A 16,306-nucleotide genomic window follows, 5' to 3' on the forward strand; every position below is an offset into this window, starting at 1 on the left:
GAAGGAAATTCTTAACCCAGAAGATTGTAAATCCATGGAATTCCTTGACATTACTTCAGTAAACATTTTTAAAACTAAGATTGATTTTCTTTTGAACAATAAAGGAATTAAGGGATACAATGAGAGGGTGGGTAAGTGGCGCTGAGTCCACAAAAAGATCAGCCATGATCTTACTGAGTGGTGGAGCAGGCTCAAAAGGGCCAGACGGCCAACTCCTGCTCCTAGTTCCTATGCTCTTGTGTAAGACTCACACCTTGTTCTAGCACATTAACGTTTACTGTAATAGGTTTATGGAAGCTCAATTATTTTTAGACTCTCTGTCAAACATTTGACATAGCAGAGAATTCCAGGACCATGGACGCTGTACATGATAAAGGTAAAAGGAACAACCCATTGATTCAATCAGCATTACTTGTTTGGACGGGATGAGTGGGCGGCACGGTGGCACAGTGGTTAGCACTGCTGCCTCACAGCGCCAGAGACCCGGGTTCAATTCCCGCCTCAGGTGACTGACTGTGTGGAGTTTGCACGTTCTCCTCGTGTCTGCGTGGGTTTCCTCCGGGTGCTCCGGTTTCCTCCCACAGTCCAAAGATGTGCAGGTCAGGTGAATTGGCCATGCTAAATTGCCCGTAGTGTTAGGTAAGGGGTAAATGTAGGGGTATGGGTGGGTTGCGCTTCGGCGGGTCAGTGTGGACTTGTTGGGCCGAAGGGCCTGTTTCCACACTGTAATGTAATGTAATGAAAATAAGTAGCCTGTAAACTTTGCAACAATACTCTAACTGATAATTAGCATTTTAGTATCATCTTTCTCATGTCTGGAAAAGAAAATCACCAGGTATAGGGAAAATATCAGACATGATTGTTGCTTGAAATTACCAAAGCAAAAGAAAAGGGAAAAACTTTTATTTCTATAGCTTCCTCAAGCCTTCAGGATGTTTCAAGGTAGGTACAACTAATCAAGTCTTTTTAAAGTGCAGTGAAAGTCCGTCATAATCCAAAACACAAGACTGCTTAGCAATAAAACTAATTTTTAGCTAGCAAAATGAAGATTTAAACAAACATTTACCTATTTTGGGAACTATGAGACCCCTGCGCTATAAGAAAATATTTTGGATACAATGTATTATAATATTGGACATCCAGTGTAGCCATTGTTGTAATGTGGAAAATGCAAAAGCCATTCTTCATACAGCAATCCCCCAAAAAGAACAATTTATTTTACTATTCATAATACAAATCATTGTAAGGCCAACATTTATCTCACATTCTTAAATGCCCTTGAAATGAGATGATCAAATACCACTTTTTCCTGTGGTATTGGTTGAGGCTAAATATTAGCCAGGAGGACTTTGCTCCTCTTCTTTGAATATGTCATGAACACATGTGCCTTTCAGAACAAAATAATTTGGCATTCAGAACCAACTTCAGATATTGTCTAGATTGGTTACTTATTGTTGTTTCATAATAGAGTGGAATGCTTAGTAACTTGCAGCGTTGGTTGGTACCTGGGACTTCGATGTTGTGGCTATTACGGAGACATGGCTAGAACAGGGACAGGATTGGCTGTTGCAGGTTCCGGGATTTAAATGTTTTAGTAGGGTCAGAGGTGGGGGTAAAAGAGGGGGAGGTGTGGCATTGCTTGTCAAAGATAGTATTACAGCGGTGGAAAGGACGATGGATGAGGACTTGCCATCTGAGGTGGTTTGGGCTGAGGTTAGGAATAGGAAAGGTGAGGTCACCCTGTTAGGAGTCTTTTACAGGCCTCCTAATAGTCCTAGAATCGTTGAAGAAAGGATTGGGAAGGTGATTCAGGAGATGAGTGACAGTAATAGGGTGGTTGTTATGGGGGACTTTAACTTTCCTGATATTGATTGGGAAAGCTATAGCTCAAGTTCGTTAGATGGGTCAGTGTTTGTTCAATGTGTGCAGGAGAGTTTCCTGACACAATATGTAGACAGGCCAACAAGAGGTGAGGCCATACTGGATTTGGTTCTGGGTAACGAACCAGGCCAGGTGTTAGAATTAGAGGTAGGTGAGCACTTTGGGGATAGTGACCATAATTCGGTGATTTTTACACTCGTGATGGAGAGGGATAAGTGTGTACTACAGGGCAAGAATTATAGCTGGGGTAAGGGAAATTATGATGCGGTGAGGCATGACTTAGGATGTGTGGCTTGGAAAAGTAGACTCCAAGGCAAGAGTGTAAATGATATGTGGAACTTGTTCAAGGGGCAACTATTGAGTGTCCTTGATAATTATGTACCTGTCAGGCAGGAAGGAAAGGGTCGTGCGAGGGAGCCGTGGTTTAATAAGGAATTGGAATCCCTTGTTAAATGGAAGAGGGCGGCCTATCTCAAGATGAGACGTGAAGGTTCAATTGGGGCGATTGAGAGTTATAGGGTAGCCAGGAAGGACCTGAAGAGAGAGCTAAAAGCAGCAAGGAGGGGACATGAAAGGTCCTTAGTCGATAGGATTAGGGAAAACCCTAAGGCTTTCTATAGGTATGTTAGGAATAAAAGAATGACTAGGGTAGGAATAGGTCCAGTCAAGGATAGTAGGGGGAAGTTGCGTGTGGAGGCGGAAGAGATTGGGGAGACACTGAATGAATACTTTTCTTCAGTATTCACTCAGGAACAGGGCATTGTTGTCGATGAGAATACTGAGGAACAAATAAGTAGAATGGATGGCTTTGAGGTATGTAGAGAAGAGGTGTTGGAAATCCTGGAAAAGGTGAAAATAGATAAGTCCCCTGGGCCTGATGGCATTTATCCTAGGATTCTCTGGGAAGCAAGGGAGGAGATTGCAGAGCCATTGGCCTTGATTTTTATGTCCTCTTTGTCTACAGGAGTAGTCCCAGAAGACTGGAGGATAGCAAATGTGGTTCCCTTGTTCAAAAAGGGGAGTAGGGATAGCCCTAGTAACTATAGGCCGGTGAGTCTCACTTCTGTTGTGGGCAAAGTCTTAGAGAGAATTGTAAGGGATAGGATTTATGCACATCTGGATAGGAATAATGTGATCAAGGATAGTCAGCATGGTTTTGTGAAGGGCAAGTCGTGCCTCACAAACCTTATTGAATTCTTTGAAAAGGTGACGAAGGAGGTTGATGAGGGGAAAGCGGTAGATGTGGTATATATGGATTTTAGTAAGGCGTTTGATAAGGTTCCCCATGGTAGGCTACTGCAGAAAATACGGAGATATGGCATTGAGGGTGAGTTGGAGGTTTGGATTAGAAATTGGCTGGATGGAAGAAGACAGAGGGTAGTAGTTGATGGCAAAGTTTCTTCATGGAGTGCCGTCACTAGCGGTGTTCCGCAAGGATCTGTTTTGGGACCATTGCTGTTTGTCATTTTTATAAATGACCTGGAAGAGGGGTTAGAAGGTTGGGTGAGCAAGTTTGCGGATGATACGAAAGTCGGAGGAGTTGTTGACAGTGAGGAAGCATGTGGCAGGTTACAGCAGGATATAGAGAAGCTGCAGAGCTGGGCAGAAAGGTGGCAGATGGAATTCAATGTAGCTAAGTGCGAGGTGATTCACTTTGGGAAGAATAACAAAAAGATGGGGTACTGGGCTAATGGTCGGATACTTGGTAGTGTGGATGAGCAGAGGGATCTTGGTGTCCATGTACACAGATCTCTGAAAGTTGCCACCCAGGTAAATAGTGCGGTGAGGAAGGCATATGGCGTACTGGCTTTTATTGGTAGAGGAATTGAGTTCCGGAGTCCTGAGGTCATGATGCAGTTGTATAAGACTCTGGTACGGCCGCATCTGGAATATTGTGTGCAGTTTTGGTCGCCATACTATAGGAAGGATGTGGAGGCATTGGAACGGGTGCAGAGGAGGTTTACCAGGATGTTGCCTGGTATGGAAGGAAAATCGTATGAGGAAAGACTGAGGCACTTGGGGCTGTTTTCACTAGAGAAAAGAAGGTTTAGGGGTGACTTGATTGAGGTGTACAAGATGATTAGGGGGTTAGATAGGGTCGACAGTATGAACCTTTTCCCGCGTATTGAGTCGGGTATTACAAGGGGGCATAGCTTTAAATTAAGGGGGGGTAGATATAGGACTGATGTTAGGGGTAGGTTCTTCACTCAGCGAGTCGTTAGTTCATGGAATGCCCTGCCAGTAACAGTGGTGGACTCTCCCTCTTTATGGGCATTTAAGAGGGCATTGGATAGGTATATGGAGGATAGTGGGTTAGTGTAGTTTAGGTGGGCTTGGATCGGCGCAACATCGAGGGCCCAAGGGCCTGTACTGCGCTGTATTCTTCTATGTTCTATGTTCTATAATCCATATACCAGTTTCCACGGTTGTTACCACAGGCAGCTAGAGGTTAGAATCAGTGATAGGCGACTCCCCCAACATATAGATAAACAATAATAATAATACCTATATTACCATAATCGTTAATTGCAACAACGCAAAAAAACTGACGAACACACTACCACATTTTCCACGATCTTTGCCATGCTGACCTTCTTAGTGGATCCAATTGTCCAAATACAATACACTGCACAGCCTCTCATTCTGGAACCTTAAATTTTAGGATCTCATTTGCCCTTTCTACCAGCATCACACATGATTTAAAGGTATTTTCCAGTGAAATGGCAAGATAATCATTCATCCTCTGTGTCTCCTCTGGACAATCCCCTCTTCCTTCGTACTTTTCACCTTTTTATGTTCAGTTCATGCCTTTCCATTTTCCTCATAATGAAAGCTGCAATATTTGGGCCAAATTCCTTACTCAGAGTCTTCAGCAACTGTTTTATTTCAACCTTACTATTTATGATCCTCTCAATATCAGCTATGGTCAAATGGTAGAGCAGACTGGATGGGCTGAATATCCTAATTCTAATCCTATATGTTGCCTTATGGAATTAGCATGAAATTCAGCACTTTACTGCAATGCTTTCTCCAATATGCATCAAATAAAACAAAATTAAACCACACTTATTGTAATGTATTAATTGCCCATTCTAAAAGCAACACTTCTGCAATTTTTTGAATGATATAATTTGAAAGTGCTTTCTTTTCATTGCAGTTAGCTTTACATTATAAAACTAGTTTTACAAAAGCACATTACCTCACGCCATCGAGCTCCAGCGCTACTTGAAACATAAACGTTTGGTTTGTTTGCCAAGTTCTTGCCAATGGAACCTGTGGGAGAGAGAAATTAGGGAAGCACAAACGAAATCACTGCTGCATCCTTTGATGAACAACAACAGCACAGTCCAAGACAAAATACTTGGTTATCAATGGTTGCAATTCGTGTATTGTTATGTGCACTTTCCTCCAAGCTGACCAAACATCAGGATCAGTACATGAATCAAACAATTAATCTCGGAACAGCACATCTTTAAATTTGGTAAAAACAAGGACTGCAGATGCTGGGAACCAGAGTCTAGATTAGAGTGGTACTGGAAAAGCACAGCAGGTCAGGCAGCATCCGAGGAGCAGGAAAGTCGATGTTTCAGGCAAAAGCCCTTCATCAGGAATAGAGTGCCTTTATTCCTAATGAAGGGCTTTTGCCCGAAACATCGAATTTGCTGCTCTTCTGATGCTGCCTGACCTGCTATGCTATTCCAGCATCATTCTAATCTAGACCACACATCTTTAAATTTGCCGAATGTTGCCAAGGTCATAACTGTAATAAAATATAATAATGTGTATAATTACCTCATCTAAACAGAAGCATAGTTTGAACATGAAAACAGCAGGTGGGAGGGAATGGACTTGGTTCCCCAATTACTAAAAAATTGATAAATTGCTGTGCTGTAGAATTCAAAGCATTTTGTAATTAGGTTGCCGATTCAATATTGATAGCAGCAGAATATTAATTATCTTCTCCTTTGTCTTCCCATGAAACCAAAGAACACAGTGGTAGTAGGGGACAGTGTAGCAAGGAGGATTGACACTACTCTCAACAAAGCACAAGTTCAGATTGTTACGACACCTGCCCAGTGCCACAATTTGGGACATTTGTTCAGGGCTAGGGATTAACTTGGAGTGGGGACAGTGGGTTGAGTCATCGTGGGCCATGTAGATACCAAAGATATAGGCAGGACAAAAGGAAGATCTGCAGAGCCATTAAGAAGAACTAAGCAAAAGCGAGGACTGCCAATGCTGGAGGAATTTAGAGTTGAAGACTGTGGTTTTGGAATAGCACAGCCAGTCAGGCAACAACCGAGGAGCAGGAGACTCAACATTTAAAGCATATGCCCTTCATCAGGAATGAAGGCTGCGCCCAAGGATGCTGAGAGGTAAATGGGAGGGAGGATGGGGCTGGTGGGGGGAAATGCGATGGGTAGATGAAGTTGGGATTGAAGGTGAAGGTGGAGAGGTTGGAGCAGATAGGTGGGAAGGAAGATGAACAAATAGGACAGTTCAAGAAGGTGGTGCTTGGATCTGGGATAAAGTGGCTGGAGAAGAAATGAGGAAACTGGTGAAATCAACATTGATCCCGTGTGGTTGGAGGGTCCCAAGGCAGAAATGAGGCCTTCTTTCTCCAGGTGTCGGGTGGCTAGAGTTTGGAAGTGGAGAAGGCCCAGGGCTTGCATGTCCTCGGCAAAGCGGGAGGGGGAGTTAAAGTGTTTGGCCACAAGGAGTGGGGTTGTTTAGTGCATGTTTCCCAGAGATTTTCTCGGAAATGTTCCACAAATTAGCGTCTCGTTTCCTCAATATAGAGGAGACCACATCGAAAGCAATGGACACAGTGGATGATGTGTGTCTAAGTACAGATAAATCTCTGTCAGATGTGGAAGGATCATTTGAGGCCTTGGATGGAGGTGGGAATGAGCTCTATGTGGGCACAGGGTTTGCACTTCTGGTGGTGGCATCCAGAGTGGATGGTGGGTTGGCGGTGGGGGGTGAGGGGTGGGGCGCAGCGTGTGGACCTAACAAGGGAGTTGCAGAGGGAATGGTCTCTATGGAACACAGATAGGGGTGGAGAAGGAAATACATCTCTGATGGTTGGGTCTGTTTGTAGCTGGTGGAAAATCGTGGAGGATGATGGGTTGTATCTAGAGGTTGGTGGGGCGGAAGGTGAGGACCAGGGGGTTCTGACATTGTTGCGATTGGAGGGGTGGGGTTCAAGGGCAGAGGTGTGGGAAGTGGAGGAGATACGCTGGAGGGCATTATCAACGACATGAGGGGGAAATTACAGTCTTTGAAGGAAGAGGGCATCTGGGACGTTCTATGGTGGAATTGGTCTTCCTGGGAGCAGACGTGGAAGAGGTGGAGGAATTGGGAATAAGGGATAGTGTTCTTACAGGACGAAGGGTGGGAGGAGATGTAGTCCAAGTAGCTGTGCGAATCGGTGGGCTTGAAGTAGATGTATGTGTTGAGTCGGTTGCTGGAAATGGAGATGGAGAAATGAAAGGGGAGGGAGGTGTTTGAGATGGTTCAGGTGAACTTGATATCAGGGTGGAAGGTGTTTGTGAAGTTGATGAACCATTCGACCTCCTTGTGGAGGAGCACGTGGTGACGCTGATTCAGTCATCAATGTAGCAGAGGAAAAGATGGTGAATGGTGCCAATGCAGCTGTGGACGATGGACTGCTCCACGTACCCAACAAAGAGGCAGGCATAGCTGAGGCCCATGCGGGTGTCCATGGCTACCCCCTTTGGTCTGGAGGAAGTGGGAGGATACAAAGGAGAAATTTTTCACGGTGAGGACCAGTTTAGCCAATTTTGTGTCAGTGGAAGGGTAGTGGGAGAGGAAGAAACGGAGGGCTTGGAGGCCTTCATCATGGTGGATGGACGTGTATAGGGTCTAGATGTCCATGGTGAAAATGAGGCATTGTGGGCTAGGGAAATGAAAGCCATGGAAGAGGTGGAGGGTCCCGAATGTAGGTGGGAAGATCCTGGACTAAGGGGAACAGGATGGTGCAGAGGTAGGTTCGGTGGGGCAGGAGCAGACTGCTGTTCCGTAGAGACCATTCCCTCATTGACTCCCTTGTTAGGTCCACATCCCCCACCAATCCACCCACCACTCCCAGCATCTTCCCTTGCCACCGCAGGAAGTGCAAAATCTGCATCCACACCCCGCTCACCTCCATCCAAGGCCCCAAAGGATCCTTCCACATCCGACAGAGATTTACCTGTACTTCCATACACATCATTCACAGTGTTTGTTGCTCTCAACATGGTCTCCTCTACATTGAGGAGACAGGACACTAACTTGTGGAACATTCAAGAAAACATCTCTGGGACACACACTAAACAACCTCACCGCCACGTGGCCGAACACTAACTCCCCCTCCCACTCCACCAAAGGACATGCAAGCCCTGGGCCTTCTCCACCGCCAAACTCTAGCCACTTAAGGCCTGGAGGAAGAAAGCCTCATCTTCCACCTTGGGACCCTCCAATTACATGAGATCAATGTGGATTTCACCAGTTTCCTAATTTCCCCTCCCCCCACCTTAGCCCAGAGGTAATCTTCCAAGTCAGCATTGCCCTTTTGAACTGTCCTACCTGTCCATCTTCCTATCTGCTACATCCCCCTCTCCAACCTTCACCCCCACTTTCATCTATCTATCGCACTCCCAGTACCTTACCCCCCCAGCCCCACATCCCCCTTCCATTTACCTCTCAGCCCCCTTGGGCCATCCTTTCATTCCTGATGAAGAGCTTATGCTTAAAAAGAAAAGTTAAGTGCCAAGTTAAGCAGAAACTCAAATTGCTGCATGCACATGGTATAGGGCAAATCAGATGAGAGAGGGAAATGCATTGCAAAACCATAAAGTCTGACAGAAGTGGGTTCTGGTTCATGAAACATTGACACTGACATTGTGGAAGAGCAGTCTGTACTGATTGGATGGTCTTTCTGGCTAGGCCAGTGTTCCTGCCAACCAAATAACCAAGGGAGTAGAGAATTTTAAAGTAAATAGCAGGCCAAGGGATCAAATTTGTGAAGATGTGGTGCATCAAAAGAGTCAAAATCAAAGAGAAAGGTATTAACACAGGAAATGATACACAGACTGTAACAGGAAGGACAGAAGTGAAAATCCATGAGTAAGTCAACTGATACAACTAGAATTCACAAATAACAAAAGGCTAAAGCTAACAGCTCTGAATGCATATAGCATTCAAATCAAAATAAAGACATTAAGTGCACATAGAAATAAGGGTGATCTGATATAAAATAGGAAATGCTGAAGAAACTCAGCAGGTCTGGCAGTATCTGTGCAGAGAGAAACAGTGTACATTTCATGTCCAGTCTGACTTTTTCAGAAATGATAGCCATTACAGAGACACGTCTTTGGCCTGAATCTTTGAAGGGTACAGGAAATTTAGGAAGGACACAATGCTAGGAAAAGGTGCACCATTGACTGTGTTAGCTAATAATGCTATTAGCACAATAGGGAGGGATGAACCAAATTCAGGAAGCCAGGCTGTGGAAACAATTTTGGTAAAGATTAGAAATGACAAGTACATGGAGGAGGTCAGTTAACTCAGTTGGCTGGATGGCCAGTTCGTGATGCAGAGTGATGCCAACAGCATAGGTACAATTCCTGCTCAGGCTGAAGTGACCATGAAGGATTCTCCTTCTCAAACTCTTTCATGTGAGGTACGGTGATCCTCAGGTTAAACTCACCAACATAGAGTCATAGAGATGTACAGCATGGAAACAGATCCTTCGGTCCAACCTATCCATGCCGACCAGATATCCCAACCCAATCTAGTCCCACCTGCCAGCACCCGGCCCATATCCCTCCAAACCCTTCCTTTTCACATACCCATCCAAATACCTTTTAAATGTTGCAATTGTATCAGCCTCCACTACTTCCTCTGTCAGCTCATTCCATACACGTACCACCCTCTGTGTGAAAAAGTTGCCCCTTAGGCCTCTTTTATATCTTTCCCTTCTCACCCTAAACCTATGCCCTCTAGTTCGGGTCTCCCCGACCCCAGGGAAAAGACTTTGCCTATTTACCCTATCCATGCCCCTCAATTTTGTAAATCTCAGCCTCCGACGCTCCAAGGTAAACAGACCCAGCCTGTTCAGACTCTCCCTATAACTCAAATCCTCCAACCTTAGCAACATCCTTGTAAACCTTTTCTGAACCCTTTCAAGTTTCATAACATCTTTCCAATAGGAAGGAAACTAGAAATGCATGCAATATTCCAACAGTAGCCTAACCAATGTCCTGTACAGCTGCAACATGACCTCCCAACTCCTGTACTCAATACTCTGACCAATAAAAGAAAGCATACCAAATGCCTCCTTCACTATCCTATCTACCTGCGACTCCACTTTCAAGGAGCTATGAACCTGCACTCCAAGGTCTCTTTGTTCAGCAACACTCCCGAGTACCTTACCATTAAGTGTATAAGTCCTGCTAAGATTTGCTTTCCCAAAATGCAGCACCTCACATTCATCGGAATTAAACTCCATCTACCACTTCTCAGCCCATTGGCCCATCTGGTCCAGATCCTGTTGTAATCCGAGGTAACCTTCACACTCCATTACACCTCCAATTTTGGTGTCATCTGCAAACTTACTAACTGTACCTCTTATGCTTGCTTCCAAATCATTTATATAAATGACAAAAAGTAGAGGACCCAGCACCAATCCTTGTGGCACTCCACTGGTCACAGGCCTCCAGTCTGAAAAACAACCCTCCACCACCACCCTCTGTCTTCTACCTTTCAGCCAGTTCTGTATCCAAATGGCTAGTTCTCCCTGTATTCCATGAGATCGATCTCTCTCTCTAATGAGAGAGGCGGCCCTATGTTCTGGTAGGACTTTGGCAAATTTACCTTTTACATACCTGGCATTATATTAGCACTGAAGCTCATATCAATTACTCATTTGCATGGTACGCAGGACATGGTTTTGGATTGACAACAGCATCTTCTGGGCTTACTGCATTGTAGAACCACAGGACAACGAGTTTCACCTACTGTTCAAACTTAAGAAATCTCTCCAGTCTAGGGTAATTGGAGTTAGAGCAGGGCCGAAAGTGATAGATATAAGCTCTTTCATGAACTTTCATGATATACAGCGAGTAACGGTTTGATCATAGCATGTCATCATCCAGTATAATTTTGATGTGCTCTCATGTCAAGTTTGCATGATGAGTAGGTTTAAATTTGCATTTAGACACCCTTTATTAAATAACCTGGATTACACCAAGGGTTATTATTCTGGCAACCAATTCCAATTAAAGATCATCAGTGAATGATCTTTGGGTGGCACAGTGGTTAGCACTGCTGCCTCACAGCGCCAGAGACCCCGGTTCAATTCCCGACTCAGGCGACTGACTGTGTGGAGTTTGCACGTTCTCCCCGTGTCTGCGTGGGTTTCCTCCGGGTGCTTCGGTTTCCTCCCACAGTCCAAAGATGTGCGGGTCAGGTGAATTGGCCATGCTAAATTGCCCGTAGTGTTAGGTTAAAAGGGGTAAATGTAGGGGTATGGGTAGGTTGCGCTTTGGCGGGTCGGTGTGGACTTGTTGGGCCGAAGGGCCCGTTTCCACACTGTAAGTAATCTAATCTAATCTAATCTAATCTAATCTAATCTAATATAATCTAATCGAATCATAGAGCCCCTGCTGTGTGGAAGCAGGCCATTTGACCAAGTTTGCAGTGACCCTGCGAACAGCATCTCCCCAAGACCCACGCCTCCACCCTATCCCCGTAATCCTGCATTACCCATGGGTAATCCACTGAGCTCGCACCTCTCTGGACACTATGAGCAGTTTAGCATGGCCAATTCACCCAATTTAGTACAGCCAAACCATCAGTCAGATGGTTTGTGCCCGAAACGTCGAATCTCCTGTTCCCTGGATGCTGCCTGACCTGCTGTGCTGTTCCAGCAATAAAGTTTCAACTTTGATCTCCAGCATCTGCAGACCTCACTTTCTCCTCGAAGATTTCAACCTACTGCGAATCCTCTTACAAGGATGCCTTCCTTGAAGAAGCTCTCTGCCTCTCTCTACAAAGATCTCAGTGAGTCCCTCTCTCACTGCACACCCCAGGTCATCTCCTCTGCACAGAAGCTCTTCAGCCATATTCTGAAGCAGACTCGTTACCTCTCCGCCTCCACCCTACTCCGACCTATCACCCTCACCTTGACCTCTTTCCACCTATCACATTTCCAACTCCCCTCCTCCAAGTCCCTCCTCCCTACCTTTTATCTTCTCCTGCTGAACACTCTGCTCATTCCTGAAGAAGGGCCTGTGCCCGAAACGTCGAATCTCCTGTTCCCTGGATGCTGCCTGACCTGCTGTGCTGTTCCAGCAATAAAGTTTCAACTTTGATCTCCAGCATCTGCAGACCTCACTTTCTCCTCGAAGATTTCAACCTACTGCGAATCCTCTTACAAGGATGCCTTCCTTGAAGAAGCTCTCTGCCTCTCTCTACAAAGATCTCAGTGAGTCCCTCTCTCACTGCACACCCCAGGTCATCTCCTCTGCACAGAAGCTCTTCAGCCATATTCTGAAGCAGACTCGTTACCTCTCCGCCTCCACCCTACTCCGACCTATCACCCTCACCTTGACCTCTTTCCACCTATCACATTTCCAACTCCCCTCCTCCAAGTCCCTCCTCCCTACCTTTTATCTTCTCCTGCTGAACACTCTCTGCTCATTCCTGAAGAAGGGCCTGTGCCCGAAACGTCGAATCTCCTGTTCCCTGGATGCTGCCTGACCTGCTGTGCTGTTCCAGCAATAAAGTTTCAACTTTGATCTCCAGCATCTGCAGACCTCACTTTCTCCTCGAAACCATCAGTCAGACTCAGGGTCATATTTTATTTCTGCTAAAGGTAGTAAGATAGAGTCAACTGTTCTTGCTGCACCTCCAAGCTTGTAATGCCCTAACCAATCAGCACCCTCTTCTCATTCTGTTTAAAATGTTGACCCTTTCTCAAGTCTATTTCTTAAAGCCTGGTTCTAATGAATTCAAAATAAAAACCTTAAACTTCTTGTCTCCTTAAAGCAATGTTTAAGTTATGTACTATCAAACACAAAATGTGATCTCATAATGAAGGCGTCACTTCATATCAGCAATCAGATGATTAAATTTTATCAGTTTGAGGGCAGAAAGGAAAGTACATCAGAGATATGTAAAAAAGGGCAATTATGAGGATATGAAAACAGAACTAGTTAAAGTGAGACGGCAAATTAAGTTAAAGAATAAGCTCATAGAAATAGAATGGCAGACATTTAAGGGGATATTGCAGAATATACAAAATTGATACATTCCAACAAGTGAGAAAAATACCAAGAGGTTGACTTACTATCAGTGGTCAAAGAGAAATGTTAAAGTCTGTTTTAAACTTAAACAAAACACTGCAAAGAGGTTCTGACATGGTTGTAGTGTCCCTACTTCTAAGTCAGGATACCCAAGTTCAAGTCTTACCTCATTCAGAGGTGTGTAATAACATCACTGAACAGATTGAATAGAAAATATCTATAATTGTGCAAAGACAGGTGACAGGTCAGGAGATTGGACAAAATATAGAAAACGTAAAGAAAAAGTGAAAGGCAGAGAAAACGTACCGAGAAAGGTAGCCCAAAATATGAAAACAAATATTTATAGAAAGTCTTACTATTTAAAAAGAACCAAGTTAACAAAGTAAGCACTGGTTTTATTTTTAAAAAGTGAAGAGAATTAAAAATGGAAAATAAGGAAATGGGAGATAAATCGATTGGCTTTTACATTGGTCTTCACTATAGAGGATACAAGTAACATATGAGATGCAAATCAAGGCAGGAAATGGCAGGCAGGGAGGAACTCAGGAAAATCACAATTAGAAAAGTGGCACTGAGTAAACTGTTAGAGCTGTGGCTGACAAGTGCCAGGGTCCTGAAGAACCTCATCATGGGATCTAACGAGAAATAGCTAGTGAGATATATGATGCATTGGCTTGAAATTTTCCAAACTTCACTTTATTCGGAATAGTGCCATTAAACTGGAAGATGTTAAATGTAAATCTTTTTTAATGCAATGTGGTAGAGGAACAGAAAATACGAAACTACAGACCAGTTGGTCAAAGAGAAGATGTTCTAAAATATTATTAAATAGTGAGACATTCGGATATGTTTATGGTAATTGGCATAGTTTAGTGAAAGGGACTGCAACAGTTTTTTAAACTCATTTGTGGGATAAGGGCACTTCTGGCTGAACCAGCATTTATTGCCGAATAACCACATTGCTGTGGGTCTGAAGTCGGTCAGCCTGACTAAGTAAGGATGGCAGCTTCCTTCCCTTATGGATGTTAGTGAACCAGACAGATTTTTCTGACAATCGGCAATAGTTTCATGGTCATCATTAGATTCTTAATTCCAGATTTTTGTTTTAAACTGAATTCAAATTTCATCTTCATGGCAGAAATCCACCCTAGGTCACCAGAATATTACCTGGGTCTCTGGATTAACAGTTCAGCGATAATACCACAAGACCATCATCTCCCAGAGTTCAAGAAGGCAGAATATCACCACATTTAAGGGCAACTAAGGACAGACAATAAATGCAGACTGACCAATGACACTCACATCCCACAAATGAATAAAATGAAAACATACATAAAATTCCCTTCAGTAAAACAAACAAAAACCATTACCTGTAGCAATAATCAGGCCTGGTGCTGACTCTTTGGAAAGAATGGGCATTCTGCGGAGCTGGAAGTTCAGCAATTGACTGTAACGCTGTGCTAGGTGGAGTGAACATTCTTGGATTAACTGTAAAGAGGAAAAACATAACCTTCTAATAGTTCCAACTTCTAGTTTAAGAAAAGCTAAACCATTATGGTCAGAAATTAAACCTGGGCCCTCAATGCACTGATTTTTAATTGCAATAAGTAATTAAGCCACAGATTTTGGGGGGTGGGGACATTTATTACTTTAAAGGCACTTTATAATGCAAGCTATTGTTGGTCCTATCCACTTCTAGTAATCCCAACTTCAAGTTTAAAAAAAGATGAACTATTACAATCAGAAATGAAAACCTTGGATTCTCTGTGCCCTGAATGTTAACTACATAGGACATTCACCACTTTAAAATGTACAATGTGGTGCGAGTTTTTATTGGTGCCATTCATTAGAGTTTACTAACCTGCTACAACAGCAATAGAGTCAGAGTACGTCTGAGTTTGGACAGATAAAAAGTACGAAAGAGAAAAATCAGTCAAGGCAGCTATCCACTGACATGTTTTCCAAAATATTTTTGTGGAGATAAAGCTTTACTTAAGATTCCTCCCCTCCCATCAATCTCTACCAACAGGCTAATTTTCACTGACAAGGTAACTTCAGTGACAAGATGGAACCATGACCAAAGAACTTTGCATCTTAAAAGAGAAAAGGCAATGACATTACAGCATTACGGTGAGAACTTGCACAGTGCCACTGTCACTACATCAGTGATCCAGAAACTCAGACTCATACGCTGGTTGCACAAGTTCCAATGCTATCAAAGGGGTCGATGGAATGAAAATTCAATTCATAAAAAAATCTGGAATTGAAAGTTAGTCCCAGTGATGGTGACTAAGTCAGTTATCAACAATTGTTGAAAAAAATCCATCAAGTTCAGTCATGTCCTTCTGGGAAGGACATTTGCCATTCTTATCCAATCTTACCCGACAGCGTGCATTTGAAGCCACAGAATGGAGTTAACTCTTACATGCCTCTGAGCAAGTCACCCAGTTCAAAGACAATGGGGGATGAGCAACAAACGCTGGCTTTGTCAGAAACAGCCACATCCCACTATAGAATAAAATTATTAAAAAAAACTTTTTTTTATAAAAAAAGTGCAAATGACGTCTGTGATTTTTTTACTATCCTTACCTCACAGTTGATTTTAACGCCATCACTGCCAAAGGCTGGTGCCCGCAACAGTTCCCAGGTTCCACCTTTATCAAAAGTAATCACTGATCTCATGTTCTCCTCCGTGTAAGACCCATTCATCTGGGTGGCAATGTAGACACCCCGTAGTCCTTCTACACGATGAATGTCTGCAAATGGCTCATTTGCAAAGTATCTGAGAATTTAAGGGAAAACAAAATCTTTAGCAGGCAGTGGTGCTTTTTAGCAGATTAGCTTAGCACTATACATATCAATAAATTATCACTAGAATCTGAGTTTTATAATGAGATGCAAGTAGGAATATCAGACGGAGGACAGAAGTAACTGACAACCCTCATTTCAGCAATCTTTAGTTTTGAACAGACATCATAGGAGTTATAGGTCAGAGGAATGAGAAAAGAAAAATAGTCAGTCAGTTTGGAGTCACATTTTACTTTGATGTGGCCAAAACAAAAGGGACACAAATTAATATTAATTAAAAGGTGCGTGGGAAATATTACACCTGATTT

General features: G+C 43.6%; 1 protein-coding gene across 2 annotated transcripts in view; it reads right to left on the reverse strand.

Annotated features, from left to right (window-relative positions):
* sorl1 (sortilin-related receptor, L(DLR class) A repeats containing) overlaps positions 1–16,306 on the reverse strand; it is a 201,599-nt gene that overhangs the window by 87,493 nt on the left and 97,800 nt on the right. For both annotated transcript variants that reach the window (XM_043676454.2, XM_043676455.2), the window contains exons 9-11: positions 15,780–15,972; positions 14,561–14,678; positions 5,081–5,154 (exon numbers count right to left, since the gene is read on the reverse strand). In XM_043676454.2, coding sequence (XP_043532389.2) covers positions 5,081–5,154; positions 14,561–14,678; positions 15,780–15,972 — 385 coding nt within the window. The remainder of the gene's footprint in view (positions 1–5,080; positions 5,155–14,560; positions 14,679–15,779; positions 15,973–16,306) is intronic.

Source organism: Chiloscyllium plagiosum, unplaced genomic scaffold (assembly GCF_037043375.1).
Source record: "Chiloscyllium plagiosum isolate Xiang-an unplaced genomic scaffold, Cpla_swu_hap1 HiC_scaffold_29, whole genome shotgun sequence".
Lineage (NCBI taxonomy): Eukaryota > Metazoa > Chordata > Chondrichthyes > Orectolobiformes > Hemiscylliidae > Chiloscyllium > Chiloscyllium plagiosum.